The sequence below is a fragment of the Ictalurus punctatus genome, chromosome 1 (genome assembly GCF_001660625.3).
Source record: "Ictalurus punctatus breed USDA103 chromosome 1, Coco_2.0, whole genome shotgun sequence".
In the NCBI taxonomy this organism is placed as follows: Eukaryota; Metazoa; Chordata; class Actinopteri; order Siluriformes; family Ictaluridae; genus Ictalurus; species Ictalurus punctatus.
The window spans coordinates 10252017-10272725 of NC_030416.2; the positions used below are offsets into that span (position 1 = coordinate 10252017).

General features: G+C 42.3%; 1 protein-coding gene and 1 long non-coding RNA gene across 3 annotated transcripts; one reads left to right on the top strand and one right to left on the bottom strand.

The window, feature by feature from the left end:
• The first annotated feature begins 203 nt into the window (after positions 1-203).
• Positions 204-13021, top strand: gnl1 (guanine nucleotide binding protein-like 1). Of its 2 annotated transcripts, XM_017473640.3 has the most exons (12): positions 204-419; positions 1541-1694; positions 3546-3682; positions 3893-4044; positions 4377-4448; positions 5340-5532; positions 5662-5760; positions 5861-6043; positions 8930-9108; positions 9205-9379; positions 9644-9784; positions 10880-13021. In XM_017473640.3, exons 1-12 carry the CDS (start codon positions 347-349, stop codon positions 11134-11136), a joined length of 1815 nt encoding a protein of 604 aa, XP_017329129.1. In that variant the 5' UTR covers positions 204-346; the 3' UTR covers positions 11137-13021. The 2 variants fall into 2 exon arrangements, with proteins under 2 accessions (XP_017329129.1, XP_047011162.1); XM_047155206.1 differs by lacking the exons at positions 204-419; positions 3546-3682 and having other exon boundaries at positions 1547-1694.
• On the bottom strand, positions 12410-19088 carry LOC124628094 (uncharacterized). Its single transcript, XR_006982438.2, has 2 exons — positions 14435-19088; positions 12410-14080 (listed from the first exon to the last, which is right to left on the bottom strand). It is a non-coding gene; the product is annotated as an uncharacterized LOC124628094 (long non-coding RNA).
• Positions 19089-20709: the final 1621 nt, after the last annotated feature.

Below are 20709 nucleotides of genomic sequence, written 5' to 3' on the forward strand. Positions count from 1 at the left end.
CCCATGCAGTAATAAAATACATGCCAATATTTATATATGATTTAATAGTTTATTTAATATCAAAAATCTAAAAGGTGTGCATCATACCTGACACCCAGATGAACACTTTACACTTGGTTATATGACTGTAAGTCATTCCCTTCAAATGCTATTGAAGTTAGAAACGTGTGTAACTTTAGAGACGGTCCCTTAATTCCGCACATCCGCGAATATCGAACGTCCAACGTCAAGCCAACTTTATTCCAGTTACCAACGTGCAGGAGAAACGTCACTGTAAACACTGAGGAACTAGCATAGCTAACTGGCCACAAAAAGCAGCAGAAGTTGGTGCTCCGTTCTCACGAACATGCCTCGGAAGAAGCCGTTCAGCAACAAACAGAAAAAGAAACAGCTTCAGGTCAAGCGCGAGAAAAAGAGAGGTGAGTGGCGGTTATTTTGTCAATCTTAGCCGACGCTGGTTTAGCCGTCAGAGCTAACTAGCCGGCTAACCAAGCAACCGTTTCACGTCTCTCACTCTCTCTCTCTCTCTGTGTATTATATATTATACATATATGTGTGTATATATATAAATTGTGTGTTCAAAGTGAATCGATTCTTTTAAGAGTGCGGTTTAGTGTCGGCACTTCGGGAGAATCGACTCTTGTGCATTGCTATGAAACAAGCCTCAGACTCGGGCTGAGAGAGGAAACACGGGGTAAGTTTGGGAAAGCGAAAGTACCTTGCTTATTTAACTGTGGCGGACTTTATAAAACACTGAAGATGAGTCCCATCCTGCTGAATGTCAGTCAGGTGGGTTTGAATCAGTGGCCATTAGCAGTGTAAACACTGTGGCTCTCCTCCATCAGCAGGGTTTGCGTTATGCGGAATGGCAGTGCGCAGACTCACTACACTGTTATGTAAGAAAACAAGGGGGGATGGGGGTCATTTGGAAAAAGGTTAGAAATCCTAAAGGGCTCAAGTTAATATAAAAATCACCTGTGATAGTCTGTGTAGTTCTGCTAGATCTACCTTCCTGTACACTTTAAAAATCTTTCCTCTTTGCAGGTTTATCTCTCTGTTTATTCCCATCCATGTTCTTCATTCCTGATCATCCAAACCTCACTGGTCATTGTGACTGAAGAGAGTGGAGGGGAATATATATATATATATATATATATATGTATATATATATATGTATGTATGTATGTATGTATGTATGTGTGTGTGTGTATACGTTAGAGATAGAAGTGAAAACACTCTAGCGGGGTTGATCGAGTGCAGTGTTCAGGTTTTGAGGGAGGGAATAGAAAAGCAGGAGGTCATGCACCGATCATCAAGACACAACCGCTGTAACGGGTCATACCTGCGAGACTGCAATCTATTTTTTTTTTCTTTAATTTTTTTTTTTTTTTTAACAGAAATACCTTTTGTTTTGGATGCCAACATCCAGTAATACAAATCCGTTTCGGTCACGTCAAACGAGCATCATAGCTAGAGGAGAATCCTTCTAGTCTCGTGAAAATGTAAGACGTGTAAATGTGTGCGTTTGTGTTTTGTGAAGGTGATACAGGCTCGGGTCAGAGTAGCCGGAACGCGAGTATAGAGAGAGCCGTTAGACGGGACAGACAGTCGGACACGTCAGACAGCGAGACGACGGATATAAAGAGGATCGGGCACCAGCCTGGCACCAGAGACAGCAGCTATGACCCCAACAGGTGAGCACTAGATAGGTGGAAAGGTAATTCAAGACATGTGCGCGCATAAATTTGTAGGAGATGATTGCCTGCGCCGTCATTTCGTTAAAATTACTTTACCCCACAAGCACGATTTGAGTTGTGTGTGTGTGTATATGTGTATGTGTGTGTGTGTGTATGTATGTATGTATATATGTATGTATATATATATATGTATGTATATATATATATATATATATATATATATATATATATATATTATATATATATATATATATATATATTATATATATTATATATATATATATATATATAATATATATATATACACACACACACACACACACACACACACACAGCGCACTCCAGAGTGTGATTAGGTGGTGCGCTTTATTTCGACAGAATACCGGTTTCAAAATGATCGACATTTAATATTTTGTGACGCCTGTCCTGAGAGAATGACAGCGCTGAGTCTCTTCCTGTAATATATTCCGCATTTGAGGGATCTTGTAGAGGGATCCTCTCCTCCTACGTGCCTGAATATTTTAAGCGCCTTTATATTCTCAGGTTTGTGCTCATGGCTCTTTAAATCAGACTCGAGGTTTTCACCACAGCTCGAATTGCACCATTTCCGTCTCGATTCGAAAGTAAGTTGGACTTGTTTAACGCTAGCCTCTGTTGTCCAGGTTTTGAACGCCCAGGTTTTCTCCTAAATATCCTGCTACTTCAGAATTCATCTTGACAAGAGTCCCCCCCCTCCCAAAACCTTCAGCCACAGACCAGCTCAGAAATATCAAGAATTGTGAAGGGCACGGTGTTATTTCTGTGTAACCCCAAGTTTCTGGTCATAACAGAACGATTGTCTTTACTCTTCAAATATTAGGCGTTGCTTTAAATGTTAAATGTTGTGCACTCGTAAACCCGGGTTCACGGCGTACGATTTTGGGCACGATTTGGTCGCCTGAGACAAGTTTTGAGAATCCTAAAAGGTTCCTCTAATCCTAGGCCAGAATCTGTAGTCTCTGATCGCTAGTTTGACGTGTTCCCCGACAGCTGATTAATGGCCGTCGCGATCACATTTTTCTGACAGTGTCAGAAGATTTGAGGCACAGTCCTGTAGTGTGGCGTCTCCGACTCCGTACGAGTCTTCCTGCGTGCGTCTTAACTGTCGTACAGTCCGACATTAATGACAGCTGAGATCCTACAGTGTGGCAAAGCTTACAGCGGGGATCGTGTTCATACAGTCTGACAAACAACAGTCACAAAAGGACTATTAAAAATCACACAGAGTGCACTCGGTTTCAATTAAAATGGGCTCATAGTTTGAAATATATTTTTATATTTATTCATTTAGCGGACGCTTTTATCCTAAGCGACTTACAGATGAGGAAATACAAGCAAAGCGATGTATCAAGCAGCGAACAATACAAGTAGTGCTACCATACAAGATCCATTAACTGAGTTCTAGGGAAAAAAAAATTTGGGGCATTAGAACATTTTCGAACATTTATGCAGACACAAAGCGACACTAATGCTTTCTTCTCCAGCCAGAAGTGAGCATTTACATGCACACAAGTTCACGCTGGCACGTGCAAATCTGCAGTTCAACCTCTGTTGTTTTGGCCAAGAAAGAAAGGGGGAAAAAAAAATACTTTTTTAGCCCGTTACTCTGTGTACAATTCCCAGCCGTAATTGAATTTTTTTTCCATTCAAATATTTTGTTTGTTTTTTTTTTTACTTGAGATGAAAGAAAAGACATTTTAAATGTCTGATCAAGATGTAAAGATAACGGGTGATATCGTCTAGCAGGTCCGGATGTCCTTGAGACAGGGCCAGGTCCGAGGTAATAGCCCTGCTGACGTTTCTATTCAGGTTTCGGCTTCACTTTGGGAAGGAGAGCAAAGAGGAGGTGGAGAAAAGGAAGAAAATTGCCAGAGAGAAAATACTGCAAGCAGTTCCAGAGAGAGACCTGGAGATGGACGTAAAAGACGTCTACCCCGAAGACCAAGGTTTCTCCACTTTGTACAGATTCGATCGTTGAATTATCGTTGAGTTTAATCGAGTTTGTGATGTAACAACATGACGTTTTCAGTCCGTCAGAAAAGTGAATAATCTAAAACGCTCGAATCGCAAACGGCACGTCGTCTCGTCTTTCTAACTTCCGGTGTTCTTATTTATTTATTTGTTTGTTTGTTTGTTTTGTTTCCACCTGATTTCAGGACTGGATTTCCCACGGAGGCCTTCTTGGCATTATGGGATGTGCAGAGAAGAACTATCGAAGAAGGAAAAGAAGGCATTTGATGAGTTTCTGGAGGCCCTTCATTCCAAGAATCCTACTGACTCCCTCAGCCATTTTGAACACAATCTGGAGGTCAGTTGTTTTTCCTCATTAGACAGATTCTTCTTGACAGTGCCGCTGCAGTCTGTAGTCAGGAGTCCACGTGAGCACAATCGGTCCTGCTCTACATTTCCTCTTAATGCTGTTTTTTAGGCTTTGCATTACTCCTCTAAATCCTTTGAATCTCATAAAGAATTCATAAATTGTGCGTTTTTTTTGTTGTTGTTGTTGTTTTTTTTAAACATCGTCAATGTCACTTCCGCAATCATACTTGCATCTGCGTAGACATCTCTTTCCATTGAGTGTTTGTTTATTTTTTTTCTCTTTCTCTCTTAATTTTCTTCATTGCTATTTCTCTTTCTCAGACATGGAGACAGTTATGGAGAGTATTAGAGATGTCCGACGTCGTTCTGCTTATCGTGGATATCAGACACCCAGTGAGTGCTTCGTTAATCTTCACGTGTGCGAGCGCTGTCAGCAGATGGGGCCAATAGATCTGATTATAGATTTGAATTAGCTCTTGTAGTTCACACTGATTAGCACCAGTGCACAAGTGAACAGCTTTCAGGCTGAGATAGAGAGATGGTGCTGTTTGATTCCCCCCCCCCCCCCCCCCCCTAATAATACACTGAGCACTCCATTAGAACAAGTCTTTGTAAAGGAACTCTGATAGCACTGTGAAACCGGTCACACTGACTGAAGTATCATTTCTAATCTTAACTGGGGGGGGGGGGGGGGGGCATTGCTCTGTCTGCTCTAACTTTATCAGTGCTTTTAAAACAACAGTAATTCATTGTCAAATCCTACACAATATCGTTTGGAGCCTCTATAAACATCAAATTAAGAAATCTATAAGTTAAGAAATCCTTTAGGCATGCCATAGAACCAAAGATTCTTGTTTTTTATGATTTTTATGAAATTGACTACTGTCAAGAGAGAGGTTTAGCTAGTTATGTGCTTCTGAAAAGGATTTGACAACATGAAGAACTCCAATACATGTTGAAGTGTTCGAAATTTGACGTCGCTAGGTTGTGCCTGGTCTCGACCACTTCTTCTCACGTGCTTGCGTTAAAATGAAGCCGAACCTGTGCCAGCATCTCCTGCTCTGGCCATAAATACCTTCTGCCAGTTAGGACGCACGAAGGATCAAAGACGATAACGCTCATGCGTAGCGTGTGTACGCACACACTCCTAGACATCGTTCACATCCGTTTGTATTTGCTTGAATTTTAATCTGGGAGAGCAGTGGACGTATTTGTGGGTCCTTTTACTCTGAAAGTAGACTCGGTTCATTCACCTTGTCTGCCCTTTCTCTCGGACGTGTTCAGGTGCTGCAGTTTCCTCCTGCTCTGTACCGCTACATCACAGGTGAACTGCAGAAGCAGGTCATTGTGGTGCTGAATAAGATCGACCTTTGTCCCCCACCGCTCATATTGGCATGGAAGCACTACCTGTGCAATCGTTTTCCTCACCTGCAGTGCGTGTGCTTCACCTCACACCCGGGACCACCTTACAGCACCTGTGAGCGCACATCACATATCCACCAAAACCAACTTTTGTTGTAGTAACATACTTATGGAGAGGTTTTCCCAGCCATGGTATATACATTCCAGTTACTTTTCTGTCTTTGTATCTTCCATCTCGCTGCAGTGTTTCAGAAAAAGCGAATGAGGAGAAAGGGTGGGTGGGGCCAGGCAGGAGGACCAATCCACATCCTGAAGGCGTGTCGGGAGATCACGGCAGGAAAAGGTCAGACACGCCCACCATGTGACAGCGATTAAGTCCAGCAGGGATTTATGGTTATGATGCTAATATTAATGATTTGTTGTTGTTTTTTTTTGTTTAACAGTGGATTTAAGTAGCTGGGAAAAGAAGATAAAAAGAGATGCAGTGGCCATGGGAAGAGAGGGCGATTGGTCGGATGACGGGGCGGAGACGGTGTTGATGGAACACCACACCGATGTTGCCATGGAGCTGAACAGTCCCACACGAGAACTTTACAAAGATGGAGTTCTCACATTAGGCTGTATAGGTAAAATGTTCAAAAATATCTCGGCCAGTCGAGTTTAATAAGACAAAAATGATGGGGCAAAATATATGCTACTCATGGAATCAATACGTAGCTTTTTCACAATGACATCACTGTTTTAAATAGTTTAACATACAGTCCCCTCCGAAAGTATTGGAACGGAAAGGATAATTCTGTTGTTTTTGCTATACACCGAAGACTGGGTTTCAGATCAAAAGATGAACGAGACGATAGATCAGAATTTCAGCTTTCATTTGCTAATCGTAACATCTAGATGTGTTGGACAACTTAGAACATGGCACCTTTGGTGGCAGACCACCACTTGTATTCACCAAGCAAATACCACTTAATATTTGGTTGCATATCTCTTGCTTGCAATAACTGGATCAAACCGGCAACCACTGACATCACCAAACTGTTGCGTTCTTCTTTTGCGATGCTTTTCTTGCAGCTTCTTTCAGTTGTTTCTCCCGTCAGACGCCTCTTCAGGAGGTGAAATGCTGCTCAACTGGGTTAAAGCTGGTGATTGACTTGGCCAGTTTAAAACCTTCCACTTTTCCCCCCCTGATAGTCATTTGTTGAGTTGACTCTGTTTTGGATCATTGTCTCGCTGCATGATGAAGTTCCTCCCAATTTGATTGGATTTCTCTGTAAATTGGCACACTGAATGTTTCTTTAGACTACGGAGTTCACTCTGCTGCTACCATCATGAGTTACATCATCAGTACAGATTAGTGAGTCTGTTCCAGAAGCAGCCATGCAAGCCCAAGCCATGACGCTACCTCCACCATGTTTCACAGATGAGCTTGTATGATTTTGGATCATGAGCAGATCCTTTCTTTCTCCACACTTTGGTCTTTCCTTCACTTTGGTAGAGGTTAATCTTGGTTCCAGGACTTTTGTGGCTCGTCTCTGTATTAATTTGTGAATTCCAGTCTGGCTTTCTGATTCGTACTACTGATCAGTGGTTTTCTTCTCGTGGTATGGTCTCTACATTTCTGCTCTCAAAGTCTTCTTCAAATGGTGGATTGTGATACCTTCACCCCGCCCTGTGGAGGTTGTCGGTGACGTCACTGACTGTACTTTTTGTGTTTTTCCTCACAACTCTCACAATGTTTCTGTCATCAGCTGTTGGTGTTTTCCTTGGCCGACCTGTTCCAAGTAACATTCCAAGTTGTTGTATTGGTTATTTCCAATGCGTGTGCAATGCCTCTGATAGGTTTTCCCTCTTTTCTCAGCTTGGCTTGCTTTTCTCCCATAGACAGCTCTCTGCTCTTTATGTTGGTTTATCCTTTTTAACAGCAAATGCAGTCTTCACTGGTGAAACCCATGGCTCAAACCAAGAGACATAAAGAGCTATTCTTTAAACAAACAATCTAACAGGGTACACCTGGGTAACAAGAAACATATTCCACTATTTTTCATCACTTGAAAAATGACTAGGTTCATACAGAAGTGTTTTATGTTATTTAACACATCTAGATGTAAATGAGGAAAGGAGGAAAGGAAAGCTGAAATTCTGATCTGTCGGCTCGTATTCATCTTTTGAAACCCAAATGTCTTCAGTTTACAGAAAGAACAAAAGAATTGCCCTTGCCATCCCAATACTTTCAGAGGGGACTGTATGTATTAGAATACAATCATTACTAGAGATGCACCGATACTAAATTTCTCAGCCAATACCGATAACCGATTATTCAGAGTGATATCGGCCGATACCGATAGTTCTGCCTATTATGCCTTCTTTTAAATTAATAATAATTAATTCCACAATTCTGAAAGAAATGCAAATAAAAACCTTATTCTCTCCATTTCAACAAGTTGTTTCACAGTAACTGGTCTCATAAACACAAAACACATGACTCTAATTAACATTAACACATGAACTAAATTCTGAAGATTAAAGTAAGATTTCTTAATTTATTGAATGTTATTCATTCATATTAACATTGACTGAATTCTAAAAAACCTCCCGTTAGTCTCACATTCACTCCCCACAATCACAAGCATTTCTACTTCATCACTGAACATCAAACTGCTAATATATAATATCAACTTTTTATATATTAATATTAACTGGATATGAAACATGTTACCCTACCAATATATTTTTCTGTGTAATTTATACTTTTTTGTAAACTCATCTTCATTTAAATCTTTCAACAGTGTACTGGCCCTTTAATTCAGCTCGAGCGGCTTGGTGGAAAAAAAATCCGACTCGACGCCGAAACTCCCGCTTCACTGCTGCGGTGTAAAATTTTAGCAGTGCAGAGATTACAGACTGCAGTTTTGTCGTCATTCTACACAAGAGACTTCATCTTTACACACAGCATGAAATCAGTGTGTTTTCCCGCCCTCTTTTGACTGACAGGATATAATAGGCGCTGATCATCGGATGTTTTTAAACTATTGACAGATGGCCAAAAGCGTGGAAAATAGACTTTATCGGCCTATACATTGGTGCATCTCTAATACTAACTACACTATGTGGTCAAAACTATGTGGACGCCTGATCATCACACCATTATGTGGGTCTTCCCCAAACTGTTGCCACAAACTCGGAAGCACACAATTATATAGGATGTCTTTGTATGCTGTAGCGTTACAGTGTCCCTTCAATGGAAATAATGGACCCAAATTTCAAGTGAGCCCTGGCTTTGTGCACAGGGGTACTGTCACGCTGGAACGGGTTTAGGCCCCTTAGTTCCAGTGAAGGGAAACAGAGACATCCTATACAATTGTACGCGTCCAACTTTGACGACAGTTTGACGAAGGCCCATATATGGGTGTGATGTTCAGGTGTCCACAAACCTTTGGCCATATAGAGTATGAACTTGTCACTATATATATAAAAACACTATATATCATATTAATCTGTTTTTCTTTCAGGGTTTACTAATGTAGGAAAGTCTTCGGTGTTGAATAGCTTGGTTGGAAGGAAGGTTGTGAGTGTGTCTCGGACTCCTGGTCACACAAAGTATTTCCAGACGTACTACCTCACCCCTACTGTCAAACTGTGTGACTGTCCTGGACTAGTCTTCCCCTCGCAAGTCAGCAAACAACTACAGGTAAAATGATGCACGTTCATAGGGGATGTGGGATTACAAACAAACGCAATGCAAACACTATTTCCAGAGATGTGACTCCTGGTCTCTGAATTTCAGATTCTGGCTGGTATTTACCCAGTGTCCCAGCTGCAGGAACCCTACAGCTCGGTGGGATACCTGTGTGAGCGCACTCCGTTCCTGTCAGTACTGAAACTTACACACCCAGAACAGAGTGCTGAAACACCACACACTCCCAACACGCACGGGTGGACAGCCTGGGACGTGTGTGAAGGTAAAGTCTGGTTTTTATTCGTGGTGCTCTGTTTGAACAGATCCCGTACTTATTTGCTGCTCTTATTTGGAGAACCGCGTTTTAATTTCGTAAAGCACGAAATGAACTTCCTGTCGCCAAGCCGTCTGCGTGTTGTGTACCGACATAAACAGACCTAGATGTTGATGAGTTGAGAGATGCTGAGGGTTTCTGTTGCTTGCTGAGACAAGGAGAACATATTTCTCGTTAACACTTCCCTTCTGTCGCTCTTCCTCGAATGAACAGCGTGGGCAGAGAGAAGAGGCTATAAGACGGCAAGGGCAGCACGGAATGATGCTTATCGAGCCGCTAACAGCCTGCTGCGATTGGCCATCGACGGACGCTTATGTCTGTGCTTGCGGCCACCAGGATACACGGAGAACAAAGGTAAAAAAAAATATTTATCTTTTTTAATAATTCACAAAATCTCCTTAGTTTATTTTAATTTACGCATCTTGTTCAAGGCATTTCAGAAGTTCTGGTACTCTAGCTTTTAACCATCTCATCCCATCTCACTGCCTTTTTTTTCTCTCTTTTATGCATTCCTATTTTTGAGAGATTCGGTTAAACGGTATTATATCACAGCGCTGTTGAATTCTCGATTCCGATTGGCTGACAGACGTTCGGAGGTGTGCAGTTATTTTTCAGTAAATGCACAGCAAAAGTAGTTCCAGTCAGGTCTGGACCACATCACAGTTCCAGATCACTTCGCCGAGTTAACTAAAATAACGGAAAGGTTAGCCCACTGTCCACCACAGCACCCAGATCTACCAACAAACAAAACAAGATGACAGAAAACTACCATTTTCCAGAACAATACAGCGCACCCGAGGTGGTAACGCAGCCACGAGGCGAAGTGGAGGCTTGAGCCACTGATATGCAGTTATTGAGGCGAGAGAGAGAGCAAGAAAAAAAGAAGCAGGTGTGATTGCAGTAATGAGACAGAAAAGCTTTCACTATTTATTTATTTATTTATTTATTTATTTATTTATTGCATTTTCTGCGGTAGTAAAAAAACAAAAACTCTGTGAACAAGTAGGCTTATTGATATTTATTTATTCTAATTTTATATATATATCAGCATGAAACTAAAAAAACTGAACTCATTCGTTCTCTCTCTCTCTCTCTCTCTCTCCCTCTCTCCATCTATCTAATAACGGCATATCTCCGGCTCAGGTCTCCGTCACTAGCTCTACAATGACGTTTTGGAATTAGTAATGGAGGCTAAAGATGGGAGCGCAATAAATTAGTTCCACACACGAGCGTTTTAAGGACAAAAACCCGATAAAATGTCTTGAAATAAAACATCTGAACAATGTCTTGAGGTGTAGTAACTGTGGTATAAGCGGAATAATTGACTCCGGTCCGTCGAATCAGTAGGAAATAACTGAGGTTACCACCTCGGAGCGTGCGTCATTTTCGAAAAAAATTCGACGGCCCGTCGTCAGTTATATTCCTTACACACTCTGTTTACCTCTTTAGATAAATGGGAGTCCCACCCAGATTTGGCAGAAATCCTCGCTCTACAGGGACGAACGGCCGAGGGTGAGGAGAACGGCGAGAGGGACGAGGAAGATGAAGAGTCGAGCTCTGAGCCAGAGGAGGAAGACGACAGAGACGCGGACGATGACGAGGACGCCGACGGAGACGACGAAGACGAAAGCGTGAGGTCCGACGAAAAAGGCAAGGCCTACAGACTGAACATGTTCGGCCTGCTGGGTGAGAACGAGTGCGAGTGAAGGAAGGAAGCGCTCGTTCGGCGTCATCTCAGTCACATTCCTCTCGTCCGCGTTATTTATCGGTTTATTTATCAGCAGTCAGCTTAAGTTGTTTCGTTTCGCATTCATGTACAAATGCTTTCAGTGACTCTTGCAGAATCCTACACTCCTCAGGATGCCTGTTCCTGCTCCTGCGTAAGCAGCTGAGTCTGTGTACCTCTATGCCCTCTTTCAGCTTGGTTTCACGTTTGTAATTTAAAACCTTCATTTAATCTCTCGCGTCCGAGTGTTCATACCGAATGTGATTACAGTCGCGCAGACTGCGTATCGAGTACAATCGATTCGATTGATCAAGAATCTGTGAGTTCACAGCTTTAATGCCAAAGGTCAGCGGAAGGTCGTTCGTTTCAGTATGAGAAAAGACAAATGGAAGCCTCAGTGCTGCAAGACCCTGCATGCAGCTTTAACACAAATGAGCCAGCTCCATTGAAGAGAAGTAAGCAAATACAAAAGCCAGCCATGAAATAAGAGGCGACTAAGAGACAATGAGAAGTAGAGAACCACAGAAGTGAAAAGAGAGTGGATTGGATATCTAAAGCACTTTTTAAATCCGGAACTGTTCCTGAATAGATCGAAACAGACCAGGGGTGTGACTGACATATAAAATTACTACCTACTCAGGCTGTGGAGAAACACATCGAGTCATATCTGTATTAGATCAGTTGAATGTACATTGCGTCCTCAGATCACGTTTCCAAAAAGACATCGTGCACACACGCCTACGATGGCAGCAACGTCTTCGTAATGCTGTGCGCGCCACCTCTCCAGGAACATCTCGTACTGTTTCCTTACGGTTACCTTCATAGCTGTCAAAGCCGTGCCTTCTTAAATCACCGACTTACAAGACAGCATAGGCATCAGAGCTTCTGGTTTTGACGCAGCTCAGGTTTTGAGCATTAATAAGGAATGCGTTTGACAGGAATTATGGGTCATTTCTGCCTTTCTAAGTTCATTATAATTCCTACACTATGCCGTTATGACATCCTGTTGTTGGCTGTATTTCCTGGCATTGCTTTCGCGTGAGTGCCATCAGACTTTTTTGAAGAAGCTTGATAACGGGACTAATATGATACACATTTGGTTTATTGGTTTGAATAAAAATTTTGTAGGATGCACAAATATTAGCTTGCAGATGATTAGTTTTACACTTTTTTTTTCTTCTTCAAATCAGTGACTTGGTTTTCAAACCATGGAGATATTTTGCTACTTGATATAGATTTCTACAGTACATGGACCGGTCTGAACGGGTCTGATGCAGGGTTTTGTAACGCAGCGTGACAGGGAGTTTGTTTGTGCCTGTGCTCATCGCTGAGCCATACTATGCAAGGTTAGGAATTTTAGAGTATATTAGACATGAAGGAATTTGCTGTGTTAAGTTGCCCCGACAAGCCTGAAAAGACGAGGTGTGATTTGCACAGAGTTATATTCAATAGAACATTGAAGAGGGTTTTTATTTTATTTTATTTTATTACGGGACATCATAAAGGAGTTTACGTGCTTGAATATGATGGAAAGAGATCCGATAGAGTAAATGCTGATCTCCCAAGGACCATATTCCTCAAATAATCATATACAGGACTCCCAAATCAGGATTGATACAATTCCAGTGTAGTGTTAAGTCCTCATAATATCATCCGACATCTTAACGCTATCAAACGGGCAGGGAACATGAGCATAGACGTGTTTGAAATATAGATTGCAGACGGATTTGCTCTCGAGCGTGCAATTGTAAAGGGGATGTGTGTGCACCGTGTGCGAGCGACCTAGTAAACAAATGTGTTTTATTGCTTATATTGAATTGGTCTGAAGTCGCTCTCTGCAATAAAGATGGAATGTCTTGATATCACTTGCTTTGTCTCTATGCTGTGTTTGTTTGGATGTTTTTTTTTTTTAAGCCTTGATTTTTAACAGTGTTAACCCGCTAGTTGTGGTTCTACGAATCCTGGATACCTTCGTGTGCACGTGCAAACACGCCAAATGGACAAAGGTTTATGGACACATGACCATCAGACCCTTATGTGGTTCTTCCCCGACAACACCCAGTTGTTTAGAAATTTTTGGAATGTTGTAGCATTACAATTTCCCTTTCATTGGAGCTAACCTGTTCCAGCATGACGATGCACCTGTGCGTGAAGCCAGGTTCGAGAAGGCATGGTTTGCCAAGGTTGGTGTGGAAGAACTCGACCCCTCTGATGATGATTGCCGACCGCTCCCCAGGCCTTCCAGCACAAAATCAGTCCCCAAGCTCACTAATGCTCTTGTGGCTGAATGGACACGAATCCTCACAGCCACGCTCCAAACTCTAGTGGAAAGCCTTCCCAGAAGGATGGAGGAATGGGATGTTCAACAAGCACATACGGGTGTGACGGTCAGGTGGCCATATAGTGTAAGAAAGTCAAAGAGTGACATAATGCAAGATTTGCAATAATACTTACAATGTCATACATACATTACAATGTCTTTTGCTCGAATCTTCTCACAGAGTTCTTGTCGGGTCAGCACAAGTTCCAAAGGACAAGGAACCTTGATGGTTATCTGGGAGACAAATAACCAGAGCTACATACGTAACTATCATTCTGTTTCACCTGGCTTTATCATCAGGGATGCTGAGATGGCATGAGGAACTGACCCACTTTTAGGACTGACTGGTAAGTTGTTCAGAGATGACCATCGCATTCATTCTACTGGGAGGGGGCGATGTTAAAACTGGAAGATGATTGAGAACGTGAACTGTGATGCCCAGCGTAGACTTAGTAATGCTCATGAGGAGAAGACGGTAGGGCGGGGCATCCAGCCTGTCCATGGTTATGATGTCCACCAGCTTCTAGTTAGATATGGGAGCTTCGCATGTTTTTCCTCTGATTGGTGAAGAATTGGCCGGAGGTTCAGATGTCCACCATCTGGTCTAAATAGTATTGGGAACAACAGGGAATGGTTAGTCAATTGATTTTACAAAAATTGGACGATATGAACTTGGTTAGAAATCCAAGGCCATTGGTTATTGTCAACAACAAACTAATTACAGTCGAGGTCATGAAAAGGCAACACGATACATTAAGAACCAGGGGTGTATCGAATGTTTTGTTTAACGATCAAATTTTTTCCCCTTTAGTACTGCCCTTCAGACGCTATATAAGATAATTACATGTTTCGCAGAAGACCAAAAAAAATTTACACTGATAATCCTGTTCAAAAGTTTACATCCCCCTGGCTCTTAATGTATCGTGTTGCCTTCTGGAGCATCAGTGAATGTTTGCACCTTATGTAATAGTCGTGTACGAGTCCCTCAGTCGTCCTCGGTGTGAAAAGACGGATCTCGACATCATATAGTCGCTGCTGGAAAGGGGTCAAATATGCAGAATATGCTGGAAAACGAAGAATGTGCAGGACCTGGAGGATAAGGGGCTCAGGACAAACAAGGGGCTCATGAAGAACTCTCACAAAACATAAACACAGTCGTGGATCATCCAGGTAACGACACACAGGATTAACAATCAAGGGTATGTAAACTTTTGAACGGGTTCATTTTGATCAGTTCTGCTGTTATCTTGTCTTGTGGACTATATGTAAACATCTGTTATGTGAAATATCTTATTCAGGACAGAACTAAATAAAAAAAAAAAACAATATGGGATTTTTAAATAAATAAAAATTGCTCTTATTTTGTTAAGATTTTGCAGATTCTCCAAGGGGTATGCAAACTTTTGGGCACAACTGTATCTGAAGGGGTTTTCCTTGTACAGTTAGGGATCAATAAACAATCTGGAGCGAGCACTGTGAGCTGCTGTTTCATGAACAAGAATCGACGCGTTGACTGCGTTGTCTTAGCTGGTTGCATATGAAGGTTTACTTCGGCGGTGTAAACATGGGCAGCTAAAAATCCGCAGTCATGTTTGATATTTCGATTACACGTGGAGGGCTTCATATAAATCACAATTACCTTTGGTTTCCTGAGTTTTCCCCAACGACATTACGTGTTGAGTAAGCCTTTGCATACGGACCACAATATAATAGATATTTAATTGGACTATTCATTTACCTGTCACATCCTGGAGTGTTATTTTTCCTTTAAAGCGTAGCATACTGGCATTCCATGCTTTGACCTGGTGGTGGGGTTTTTTAAAAAAAAATTTTATTATTTGTAGTCATTTCCATAATCTGTTCTTGGATTCTAATACAAATCACCTGTAACCACCCACCCCCATCCCCACCACCACCACAACACGTATACACGTGCGCACACAAGGCAGCCAAATAGAAAATTACCTAATTTCCTGGAAAGTTAGTGTAAAATCATGCGCTTGCTTATGATTACCGTGTTCCCAGAGCTGCTCTCGTGTTTCGCTCAGCGGAGAACCAATAAACTGTGCTAATTAAATTCTGGCTTGTCGGATCCTTCAAGGAGCCATTGGTCATGCCAGCACTGGCCATATGCAGTACATTAGTGTGGGCTGAGACATGGAGCAGCCTGCCATTCCCATGATGTTCCAAAAAACACTCCAACACCAGTTAAGACCCCTTATTCAAACACACACACACCATCCAGTCCATATAAAGTAGTCGAATGAGACTGGGTAATGAACTGAAGGCATCGCATTGCCAGCGTCTGAGACTGTTTTTACCATATAAACCTCAGCCGAACAGTAAACAACAGTTTAGCCAGAGGTCAGACAGGCACCATCCATGCAGGCATCACCCTCAACCAACCCACATCCTACTTTGGGTTAAATAAGGGATTTCAGACGTCTGTCCTCGAGGGCCACCGCAGTGTTCGCGTTCTACGTCTTTTGACACTCCTGATTCAACCCACATGAGCCGATTGTGCTGTGCTTGAAAAGAAAACAGATCTCCTGCAGCGTTGTAACCCTCCGGGTCCCGAGTCTGACGTGACGACGGTACACATCGAATACACAGCCAGGGGGCAATGCAGATTCATTATCAGCATAATATTCGAATTCATCTCGGCTGAATTAGCAGAGCGATAAAGCACACAGGTTCGTAATCCGATCCACGTTTTTTGTCATGTAGATCCAAAGCCTCGACAGAACTAGGAACACTACGAAATACGGTATTTGGGCTATATTATGCAGTGTGGGATCACATTATACAACGCACGAGCTGGAATTCAGTCTGCGTGAGTGGGGAATAGAAAATCTACACGTTACGTCATGCTGGATTTCAGTCATTCAGAATTTCAGTCATTTCTCTAACCCACTGCTGGGCCAATAATTTCGAAGAGATCACACGTATGGTTCGTTTAACCGTACAGTGTTGCGTTATGTGTAGAACCTAATGTGTTGTTTTTGCTCTAACGACCCAAAATTGATTCATTACGACCCAGCCATGGGTCATATTCACCCTTATTTATTTGTGTATTTATTTATTTTTAATTGTTGAGCCCAGTCATGATCAAATACAAGCAAAAATGTATGTATTTGTTTGCAACGATTACTATGCTATAATGCCCCTGTTAAAAAGCAGGTTCATTTTCTTGCAATATTTCATTGAAGCTTTTTAGCCTTTCTTTAAAAAGTACTCATTGGATACAATTTATTGTGCAATTCTAACAGCTTTGCTATGCACAACTTGAAGCATTCGTCGTGTTGAACTATTTCAATTGCTTTTGTTTGATTTGTTCGTCGCAAACAGCTGCAAGTCTGTACATTTTGACAATAACCTTGATTTGCTATGCGGGTTGAATCATTTTGATTGCAACTGTATGAAGAGTCAGAAGACAAGTAACCGTACTAGCTAACCAGTCCTATTTTTTTTTTTTTTAATTTAAAGCAAAAAAAAAAACTTCACAGGCTAACGTTAGCTAGCCGATGGTGTTCACTAAGTGTGCCTTATTTTCATTTCGCATAATGTTAGTTATCCGTATACGTATATAGTTCAGAATCAACTTTAAATCCAATAAAGACAAAAGATAAAAAGGAGTTTTCTCAGCCACATAGTGGACAAATGGGCGATAAAGAACCCCTCGCACCACTTATCCTCACAACATTCTACAGAGGAACTAGTGAGAGCATCCTGAGCAGCAGCATCACTGCCTGGTTTGGAAATTGCACCGTATTAGATCACAAGACCCTGCAGCGGATAATGAGGCCTGTGGAGAAGATAATCGGGGTCTTTCTTCCCTCCGTCATAGACATTTACACCACACGCTGTGCACGCAATAAAAGCCACCAGCATTGTGGATGACACCGTACACCCCTCGCACAAACTCTTTACCCTCCTGCGTTCAGGCCCTCACGGCCAGACTGTGTAACAGCTTCTTCGCCCAAGCCATCAGACTCCTCAATACTCAGAGACTGGACTGACACACACACATTTACACATTTCTGTACTGACTATCTGCATTTTTGCTGCTACAGTACTTATAAAAATATCTTGTCACTTATCATTTCTTGTCACTTCTATACTCTTTACCTGGCCGCTACCGCAATCACTGCTATGCCCATATATGGTATACGATAATCTGCTGAATACAACATAATAGTATGTTATGTTTACATTCACAGCATTTTTTAAATTATATCCTTATTCTTTTTTTGCACTACCTGTTATATCTGACACGTCCACACTAGAACTGTGTACTGGTCAGCACTACGCTGTCTCTTACTGTGCCCATTGTCCTGTTTTAATCGTTACTGTACTGTCACGTGCACTTTATATAGAATGTGTAGGTCTTATTTAGTTCGGTGTCTCATGTGGTTAGTGTCGTGTTTTATGTAGCACCGTGGTCCTGGAGGAACGTTGTTTCCTTTCACTGTGTACTGTACCAGCTGTATATGGCTGAAATGACAATAAAAGCCACTTGACTTGAAACACTACAAATACTATTAAAACACAAACAGGTGTGATGCACTTGACCTTTGACTTGAGGCTATGTGAATTACTAACAGGCCAAGCAATACCAGTCTGAATGATGAACACCTGGTTGACTATGGAAAAGCTCAGTGATTTGCGATGTTGCCATTCCATCCATCTTCCATAGCGCTTATCATACGCAGGGTCCCGGGAAGCCTGGAGCTTATCCCAGGGAATTCGGGGCACAAGGTGGGGGGCACCCTGGTCGGGGTGCCAATCCATCGCAGGGCACACACATTCACACACTATGGACAATTTAGACATGCCAATCAGCCTATAACGCATGTCTTTGGACTGGAGGAGGAAACTGGAGTAACCCCCAAAGCACAGAGAGAACATGCAAACTCTACGCACACAGGGTGGAGGTGCGAGGCAAACACGTTAACTACTAAGCCACTGTGCCCCCCGATGTTGCCATTCTTGTGCGTGAATTATACGTATATTTACCCCCTTTAATTGGTAAAAGCATGTTTTGACATTATGTCACTGGGAGATACCAATAATATGTATCCTGTTCATATTATGCAGTTTAGCATCATTTTTATTAGCTACCAGTTCCATTCTCTCACCCGCTCTTTCAGTAAACACTTTACCCTGGTCAGGGTCATGTGGATCCATTCCAGAGCCAATCCTGTGAACCCTGGATGTGAGGTCGGAATACACCCTGGGTGAGACTCGGTCCAACACAGGGCACCATGCAATTACACCTAGAGGCAATTTATCGTCACCGGTCCACGTACAAGCATGTTTTTGCAAGGTCGGAGAACCTGAAATTTGAGCTCATACCTGAGCTCTGGTCCGAACACAGCCACGTGAAGTGAAATTCATGGCCAGATGGCTTTTGAGTTTCGTCTTGAGGAAAGGATGTGTATTAGGTGTCTTGGCGGTTGTGTGTCTAGAGTTTGCTTTCAGTATGGTGGCTCTGAAGGTCCAAACAGAGGAAGAACAAAAAGATGTCCTAGATGAACAGATCAAGTTACAATAGACTGTATAGTCATGCAGAGAGTCTACTCTTCATCACGTAGCTTTCGTAGACGTTCCTTTGTAGAATTTGTGTACTTATGATTGCCATCGAGGGTGTGTGTGTGTTTACCCTGTCCCTGTTTGGGAGTCGGAGTCTGTGTGTCAATAGATATATTTAGCCTGGGCTCTCACTCCATTGCAATGGCAGCCATTTGAAAAGAAAGCCCACAACCCCCCACTCCGCTCACTCTCACTATAAAGCAAGATACAGCTCAGAGAGAGAGAGAGAGACAGTTGAGGTTATACCTGGAGCTGCAGAATTAGACCTCTGTATCCATGTGAGACAATCAGAAAATAGGCACAGGGTGTGTTCAGACTCACCTGCCTTCCTGTTTTAGCTCGGAGCCTATCGGCGGCAGTGGGCGGCAATTTGCAGCATGTAGTGGTTTGGCGTATCCAGAACAGACAGAAAATTACAGTCATTTACAGAAAGTGGTGTCAGAGAACAAGGAAAAGAGAGTGTGTACGTGTGTGTGTGTGAGCGAGAGAAAGGAATAAAGCAGCTGTAATTAGGAAAGACAATGAGTCAGACAAGGGAACAAGTCTCAGACAAGGGAGCTATTGAACTGAGCCACAGTCTCACTAAAAAACACTTGGTTTGTCTCGGCACACACACACACACACAGAAAAAAAGAAAGACGAACGGATTTATCATGAATTGTGAAGAGAAAATGGAGGGGTGGGTTCAGGGATGTGAGAGGAGAGAGAGGGAGACAGCTCCAGCAATTTCTCTGTCTTTCTCTCTCGTTAAGGAAATTAGATCTCATGAAAGGTTTAGTTGGAAGAGAAAGCTGTTGCTGTAGGACAGCGGATCAGTTTCAAACACACACACCTACCTTTTCCAAAACCAATACATCATAGAGGCATTAAATGACAGACTGACGTGGGGGGGGGATTTGTATAGTACAATGTAGACTATGAGACAAAGACCAGGGCACACTCAGATAAGAGTGTTTATGTCTGTCTTGATGACATGGTGTGAGACAGGTGCTTCTGATAATATAAGATTTTAGTCTGCTTGTAATGAGTTTAGGGTGTGTACTGCAGAAAAGAGAGACGAATCGAGTTCTAACAAGCCTGTCCTCCATCCATGTCCTTTGTTTGTATTCTGTCTGAACGCTATGAGTTATTCACATTTTCCACAGAGTTCCCAACCCTCCATGATGACCCCAGCCCGTTCAGACACCAGTCCAGCACCCAGTCGCTGTGACCCTACGACCTCCTGACATCTTCACCTCTCCCAATAGCCTCCTGGGAACGGCTCTAATAAATGGCCGCCACACTCTCAACCAACCGCTACGAGTGAGTCGTAAAACTTCCAGGCTGCATCTCTTACACATTCTTACTATCATTTGTTCACAGGTCTCAAAAATCATCCAAACAATCTGAAATAACATAGTGGAATTCCCGTATGTTTCAGTCAGGGGAGGGGCGTCTCGTAATTGGACGATCCTGGCTCGGTTCACTTTTCATGCTTGTGTTTATCACTGAGGAGATTTTTTTTTAATTGAAATTATTTATTGAACTGTATCTGCTTCTTCCAAGTGTCAGAGACTGAAGTGTGTATTATCTTGTAATATCCATGTTATAAGATTAGTTATAGTCATCGCCTTCCCTTTGTTCTTCTGTATGGCTCCATTC